This window comes from Temnothorax curvispinosus, unplaced genomic scaffold (assembly GCF_003070985.1).
Source record: "Temnothorax curvispinosus isolate PA1 unplaced genomic scaffold, ASM307098v1 QBEX01007752.1, whole genome shotgun sequence".
Classification (NCBI taxonomy): Eukaryota; Metazoa; Arthropoda; class Insecta; order Hymenoptera; family Formicidae; genus Temnothorax; species Temnothorax curvispinosus.
The window spans coordinates 262,467-270,546 of NW_020217532.1; the positions used below are offsets into that span (position 1 = coordinate 262,467).

At 31.7% G+C, this 8,080-nt stretch overlaps 1 protein-coding gene across 1 annotated transcript; it reads right to left on the minus strand.

Moving 5' to 3' along the window:
* Positions 1 to 4,446: 4,446 nt before the first annotated feature.
* On the minus strand, positions 4,447 to 6,561 carry LOC112457392 (protein Cep78 homolog). Its single transcript, XM_025020402.1, has 4 exons — positions 6,034 to 6,561; positions 5,687 to 5,874; positions 5,209 to 5,598; positions 4,447 to 5,101 (listed from the first exon to the last, which is right to left on the minus strand). The coding sequence occupies exons 1-4, from the start codon at positions 6,290 to 6,292 to the stop codon at positions 4,559 to 4,561; spliced, it is 1,380 nt and encodes a 459-aa protein (XP_024876170.1). The 5' UTR covers positions 6,293 to 6,561; the 3' UTR covers positions 4,447 to 4,558.
* Between the last annotated feature and the right edge of the window lie 1,519 nt (positions 6,562 to 8,080).

The following is an 8,080-nucleotide window of genomic DNA, read 5'->3' on the forward strand; positions in this document are numbered from 1 at the left end:
TATACGGAAACGTATAACGTTTCGAATTGCACGTGTTGCGTCCGTGTCTTTCCCTTACTCCGATACGGTATTGCGCTGTCGGCAAAGTCTGCGTCCTCTCATCCATCACCGGGCTAAGGTCGCCGGTAGTCAGGAAAAGACGAGAGAAAGGCCTTGCAGGCCGACAGGAGCTTCCTCCGATATCTCGACACGACGTTACGATTTGTCCGTGAACGGTGTTCCGTCATCCCGAAACAAAACTCCCGTCGTGCCCGGTCGAGCGTCCTGAGAAAAGTCGTTGCAACTCGCCAGCCGAGTAATTTCGATATTTTCTTCGTGGCACATCAATCGCTCAATGATCTCTCGATACACTATCGCGAATCTCCTAGGTTGATATTTTTCAGCAAACGGTGAATTGTCAAATTTATTACTAACTATATTTATTGCAGTATTATATATCGCTCGAATTTTTCCAGATAAAGAAGACTATTATTCTAGACGTGAAAATCACGGATATTTAAATTAACGTTAAAAATATATTTAAATACGTTGAGACACAGTTGATCCACGGTGAATGAAGTAAGTTGAAAGGAACATCTTTTGCGGCGTTTATGCTCTCATTGCGATACGATTGCGCCGAAAAGGCGGGGAAGTTCGCTTTATCGCTCAGGCGAGAACTGCGAAGGGCGGTTATTATTAATTGCTTCCAGAGGGTTTTACAACCGGGCGGTTAAAGCCACGGTCTTTTTTACGAGCATCGAACGGGCCGGTTTGGCCTCCCTTTTCCACTGCGCCGCCACCGGCGCGGCGCTCTCTCCATCCACTCTTTTCCCGCTCCGAACACTCGACCGGAAACTTCATTTACATCGTCAGCATCTATAAAATGGATTAATTGCAGCTGGCTGTGCGACGAGTGCTGGCATGCACAGCCGACGAACGTTCGACAGATGGAATTTATCCGCGAGTGAATCCTCTACAAAACCGCTCTTTTTATATTCTTTTCTTTCCAAAATATATACCTCCGGATCTCCTCTCGAAATACTCCATCTTTATTTAATGTTATTAAAGTGATCAAATTTTATAAGCGATCAAATTTTAAAAGCTATTCGAAAAATTGACGACACATCAGGAGATTGTAACTAAAAGAAGACATTAATTCTGTAAGATTGCAAAAAATTCAAACCTTTTAATTAAAATCTCAAATATTGACGAAGCGTTAGAAAAACATTGCCTACGACTATGATTTAAAATAGGGTTAAAGAGAGACAAGAAACATCAAGAAACATTTTAACTACATTACAGCAACATTTTAACATTAATGTAAAATAGTTGAAATGTTTCTTGACATTTCTTGCTCTTACTGGGAATATATTAATTGAATTATTTTCTCTTAAATTTTTACAAATAACACAATACAATACAATATTTTACAATTAATATAAAATTTCTAACCACACAACTTTTTCTTCTTGCATTTTTTTTACAAATAATTTAATATAAAATATTAAAATTGATATTTAAGATAAGGTCTGTAGTATAAAAACACAAATTTAATTTTTTTCTGTTTTAATGCTAATAATACTTTAATTAAATATAATATTGTTTTACGGATTAAAGATAAAATTTTTCGGTTAATATAAAAAAGAAGAAACACTATTACCGAACGTAAGTCAACGAGTTTTAAATGGAACTACGCAGGAAAATGGAAATACACAAAAGTTGTGGATCATTTAACGAATTAACAATTATAATCTGCGATTAGAATTCCTGTCATTAGCATAAGCCCGCGTCAGTGGGGCCGAAAAGTTTCCAGCGTTTGTTCGCCAGTGCCAAAATAACCAGGAGGGAAGGAGTAATTTTATGCGATCGCGCCGAGAGATTATGAGGGAAAAGTAGCCGACGAAGTAGTTGAAGAATGTTAAGTCAGAGAACCTTATTATCTTACCAAGATAAATCACGAAGGAATTGAGATTCTTGTTTAATCGTCGTAATTACAATGGCAAGAGCTAAAATTAAAATTAGATACAGCAAAGTTTGCTCACATTAGTGGATCTCTTTGATACGATTCGGCCATATTTCCAAGAAATATCAAGAGACACGATAGTGTTTTGCGCCAATTTACACCAACCATTGATAAAACAATATTGATAATGAGTAAATAAAAAGCAAATAAGTATTGGATAAGCTTATACCATCTGTAAGCTTTATAATTACGTTATATGCAGGTTGATAATAATATCATACATTGTTATACTATAACGCAAAGAATTATAAAAGAAGAATTTGATTTCAGAAGAAAGAAAGAAGGAAAGAAGAAAAAAATCTGAGAAGTAAAACCATACGTTATCTTTCAAGATTAAAACTATTTTATCATTAATTGTCTCTTATATAATAAAATATAACGAAAAGAATTTCATTTTACTTTTTTGCAAAATAATAATAACAATAAGTTAAAAGTAACTGATATTGAACAGTTTGTATAGTTTTCACTAGAAGAATTAAAATACGTAGAAATATATTTATTAATTAATTTCTAACTTTTGAGATAAAGAGAAGATTTTTTTTATTTAACATAGTTTTTGTCTGTTCTTTTACTTGTATGCGTAAGGCAAATATATTTATATTTATGACAAACACTATAAAGTATTATGTAAAATAATTATAACAAATCTTTTCTGCCATATTCCAGTTTCTTCTACTGAGAATTAATGCAGTACATATTAAATTTTAGGTACTACTCCTCTAAAATCAATATCAAGAACTCTGAGAATACCAAGCGTCGGTTATTCTCATACTTTCTTCGTAGTACAGCCCTAAGTATATACAGAAATCGATTTTCTTCTCTGGTAATAGCAGTATAACGGTATACTGCCGACTATAAGTACGTTTACATCGATCGTAGGAAACCTTGAAGATAATATACCTACTGCTCGGTACGGGCTACTGATAAGACTAATGGAGTTCGCATTCGTTGTTCACTGCTACAGTACAGATGCCCTTACTTGTACCTATTTCAGAGAGAAAAGGATTTTTATGTAATATATCTTTAAATATAAAAAGAAGAGAGAAAATAAAATTACCGCGGGGATAACTGATCCACACAGTGCATTGCGGACATTTACACACATTACATACGTCCATACAATGATACAATAATATGATTTTGAGAAAAATTTAAAACAAAACGCAATCCAGCTTAAGAACATTAAACATAATAAAAATATAAATATTGTAATAATAATGTTTAACAAAAAAAATAAGACATGTATATATGTATTTGATATATAAGTAATAATGTTATTATCTCTTTAACCGAGATCATTTTCGAACAGTTCGCGATTATTAGATCGTATATTTAATTGACTCGATAATTAAAAAACTTCTGAACGTAATGAGGAAGCAGTAATTTACAGAAAAAGATAATTTATTCAATTTATTCATTACAGAAATCCGGGTGCTTGGAAGGAAGATTTATAAGTCGCCTTTTTGTTGCGATGTATTTACGAGCGATAATTATCTTTTAAATAGCCTAACTTATGTAAGCTTGGTACTCGTCTTTTTAAGTGTTATACCGATAATTACACGGTTTTTCCTGATGATAATTCCTCTCACGAGTACGACTTGTAAGTGGTAGAGAGGCTCAGTATTCTAAAAACGAGGAAGTCAACGATTTTATCGTTACTGCTGATATATATAACATTGCCAGTTTTTCATCCATTTAAATGTGATTTGTACATTACTATTGTCAGATTGACAACGCAAGGTAACACGATTGATTCAAGCAATAAATCATTCTGTCATTCCAGAACATTAATTAATTTTTAAATATTTTAGGTTTAAATAATATTAATCTTTAAAGTAATTATATAAATATCTTTATACTGTTTCTTTGCTTTATAAATTTGCTTAAAAATGTACTAGAATTTTAATATGTAATCTAATTGTGATCTATAAACGTAAGAACACACACACTATATAAATATAATTATACATAAATTATATAATATATATATATATATTCCTTTGCACAAAAATACATATTTTGGCTACGTTTACACCCAGCAACCTAATCGCGGCCTGACTTATATTGTGACCCGAAGTAGGTCTAGTTATCATTCGTTTACAGTTTATACCGAAAGAGACCTAAAAATTGACGGGATCGTATTTAGGATCGCCCTGAATTGCAGCGAATCCGAACAAGCAAATAAAGCTTCTAGGACACGTCGCGCGTGATCGCGCGTTTACATCGCAAATGATAACGGCCTATTTCAGGTCAGGTCACTAAAATACGCAGCTTGACCTGAAGCCATCAGGTCCGGTCGCCTCAAGTGTTTACAGCAGGCGGCCTAAATAATTTAGGTCGAATTTGAGGTATAGGCCGCGGCCTAAATTTAGGGTGTAATCGTAGCCAAAATTATTACTATAGAAAAGCTTGTAGATAAGAAACAAGACAAAATTATATATGTAATTAATTAATTTATTCGTATAATTTCTATTTGTATAAATCCAATATTGAATTGTCATACGACATATAATTTGTACAAGTTACAAATAATCTAAATTTATCGATGCCACAATTTTATTTAGGACAATTCGGTCTTCTACGGGAAAATTCGGCGATTTTATTTTTAAACGGTTGATTCGTATGATAACAAACAATAGATTTAATTTTATTTTCTCTAGCCTCGTCGTTAAGACTTTTGTCGTCCATTCTTAGTACTTTTTTATTTGCAGATATTTTCAAGTCTTTAAACATGTTTTGTAGATTTGCGTAAACTTGATTTTCGTAACACATATTTGAATGAATAGAATTTTGCATAGCGATTTTGTTCCTAAGATTTCTCAGTCGGGGTTGCAGCTTATGATACGCTTCCTCGGCACTCAAACGACGATCTCTTTCCTTCAGTAGAAAATTGGTGCTGTTCTCCAAGTTTCTTATCAAGTTCCGATTATGTTCAATCATGAGAGATAGCCGATTTTTTAATTTGTCCGCGTTGGTCCAATTGATGTGAGTTTTTACTACATTGTGTGATTTATATTTTCTATCACCTTTTCTTCTCATCTTCCGTGTATGCGTAGTTTGCTGTATTTGTAAAATGCAATCTTCTTGCGTCTTGGTTTGCTAAAATAGAAAAAATATATGTTATATGAAGCGAATGTGTAAATGATATATTTTTATCAAAAATCTAATCGCGCGCTTTTAATTAATATTTAATTTGAACAACTTACAGCTTGATCTTTGAGAAATTTGTTCTTTTTTGGAACATGCTGAGAAGATTTGTTCTTTGGCATCATATCTTGTACAAAGACTTGTTTGTGGCTCAGCAACCTTTTCTTCATCGGTATTCTTTCCCCTTTGCTTTTCCTTTTCTTCAAAGTCTTGCGAATAATTTCAAGTACGTCAGCCGACACCTCATTATCCCTGAGATCAATCTGCGTGAGCACGCTATTTGTTTGTAAAAGCTCCAATACAATTTCTCCTCCGTGTTGAGTGATTCCGCAACATCGTAAGCACAGTGTCTTCAGCCAAAAGTCATTTTTCAGCACACGTGTCAATTGCCTCAAGCCAATATCGCTAAGATGATTTCTATCAAGCATTAGTACTCGCAATCCTTCCTCCTGAAATGCAAATGCAAACGTATTAAATAAATTTGTCCGTAAAAACGTGACATCTTAATTAAAGTAATATTTTTCTCTCAATACATACCACCGTTGTGTTAGCGTCTCGAGGTAATGTTGACTCCTTCCAAATATTTTGCAGCAAATCCGCTTTTCTCTTTTTAAAGAACAACGATGACAAGTATGTAGCGCTTCTATTAGTGAGACAGCATGACGATAGATTCAGTACATGTAGATTTAAATTACATTGCAAACTTTCCAGCAACATATAACATCCTGTAAAAAAACACAAACACAAATATCTTTATTATTTTTATATTAATTAAAATTTATAAAAAGATTGTAAGAAACTTCTATTTCAAATATACAGTAGATATAATGTCTGATTTATAGTGATAGCTTAAAAATTTGAATATTTTACACGTTTTAACCAACCTGCATCTCCTATTCGACATCTGGCCAACGACAAGCTTCGCAGATTACGGTTATTTGCCAGGCCATCACTGAGGATCCTTAAATATTTGGGCGTCAGAGGGATACCGTCGAGTGTGAGGTTGGTAATCATTAACGAGTTCTTCAGACAGACCGCGACGGAATGAACGAAGCATCGTAGCAAACAATTCGTGTAGAAAACTGGCTGCCGTCGATCCTTTCGCGCGCATCTCCTGAACGTGCGAGCAGAATGCCAATCCATTTTGCCATTTTGCGATTTGCGAGTTTATATATCATCATCTTTTGCCATTGTCATATCTTTCAACTCTCCCTTTAACTGTCCCGTTGCCGTGACGTCACCTGCAAGCTTAAACTTACCGCGAGTAGTATCCGAAAGAAAAAAAATAATCATTGTATTTAATTTTATTTGTCAAACATTTCTCATGACAATGAAAATTTGGGAGAAATATCAATACTGAAAATAAGATATGATTTAATTTTCTATGTTAATTCGATAAAAGATGTGCTTTACTCTTGAATAAATTTACGTTGTAAAAAGTTATTTATTTATCTTTTAATTATTATAATCTTACTTTACATTTTACATAAAAAATTTGAAAATAAGAATTAACTTAATTTTAAACAATTAAATAAGAGTAAAATTAAATAAGAGTAAAAGGCACGTAAGAGCCAATGCCGATAGTGAAATGAGGACAACATACAGTAAGGTAAATTTATTATGAACATTTTCTTAATGTTTAGACCCTCTTCAGTGTACACAATATTTTAAGGTGTAGATATAATGTCATAAATAATATATACGGTTATCATGCAATTGGTTAAATCAAATCACTGATGCCAAATCGCAAAAATGACTATTATTTTATAAATAAAAAAAGACAAGTCAAAATAAATAGCCAACAAATAACAACTTTTAAAATGCTTGAAAAAATTTAGAAACCCGGAAAAGACTTTTAAAAACGTACGTATGGAGTACAGCATTGTATGATGACGAAACGTGGACGATGACAGAAGCGGATAAAAAAAAATACAAGCATTTGAAATGTAATGCTACATGTGCATGATGAAAATGTCGTGGATACATATGGTTAGTAATAAGTATTAGAAAGAAAGGAAGAAATATATGGAAAACAATAAAGAGTAGTAGAGATAGGATGATAGGTCATCTGCTGAAACACAAAAGATTATAGAATCGCGATGAATTGGACTGTTCAATAATTTTATTATTAAAGTTTTTAAATAAAAAATAAAAAATGAGAAAATGTCGCACTGTTCCTAGCTGCATAAGCAGTAGATAAAACAGAAAAAAAAAGAAAAAAGTTTTAAATATAAACGTCTTTATTTAAAATTTCTAATGTATTTAAGTCTTAAAACCTTTTATTCATTTTGGATATTTATTTATTAAGAATTTCAGTTTATTATAAAAGTGGAGTGCAGTAGTTAATGAAGAATTTTCTTCGAAAGATTTTACATGCAAATTACATATTAATAAAAATAATATTTAAAAAGAAGATAAGATAGTCACATGCCTAACGAGACCGTTTACATTTTAATTAGACAAAAATGACTATTAAAAAGACAAGTGATACCAAAAGCTGATAAAATAACGATTTGGATAAAAATAATAATATTAATCATTCCTATAAATTAATTAATAAAAATATAACTGAAATAAATGTAATATTATAATTTTCTTCATATTAAATAATAACATGGACTACTAATTAATTTTTAAGAAATGTATATTGATTCTGTGTCGATAAATGTACCTATATTTCCAGAGATGTGATGGAAGAGGTAAATTACAATTAATTAATTAATTAATTATAATTTAATGTTTTAATAAATTATAATTAATTAATATATTTATAATTTTATTTTTAAAAATATAAGCCATATATCTTGGAAATTTATTTGCTTCTTTATATTATTGAAATTAATTTTAGGTAGTTTGTCAAAATTTAATAACTGAAACAAGTACTACAGATTTTTCAATTAATTTACTTATTGAAGATTTTCAAACAAAATC

Coding starts and splice junctions, on each gene's coding strand:
- LOC112457392 (XM_025020402.1), bottom strand. CDS start 6,292: ATGGATTGGCATTCTGCTCGCACGTTCAGGAGATGCGCGCGAAAGGAT. Junction 5,599..5,686: donor GAGACGCTAACACAACGGTG/GTATGTATTGAG, acceptor TTTGCATTTCAG/GAGGAAGGATTGCGAGTACT. Junction 5,102..5,208: donor AATTTCTCAAAGATCAAGCT/GTAAGTTGTTCA, acceptor TTTCTATTTTAG/CAAACCAAGACGCAAGAAGA.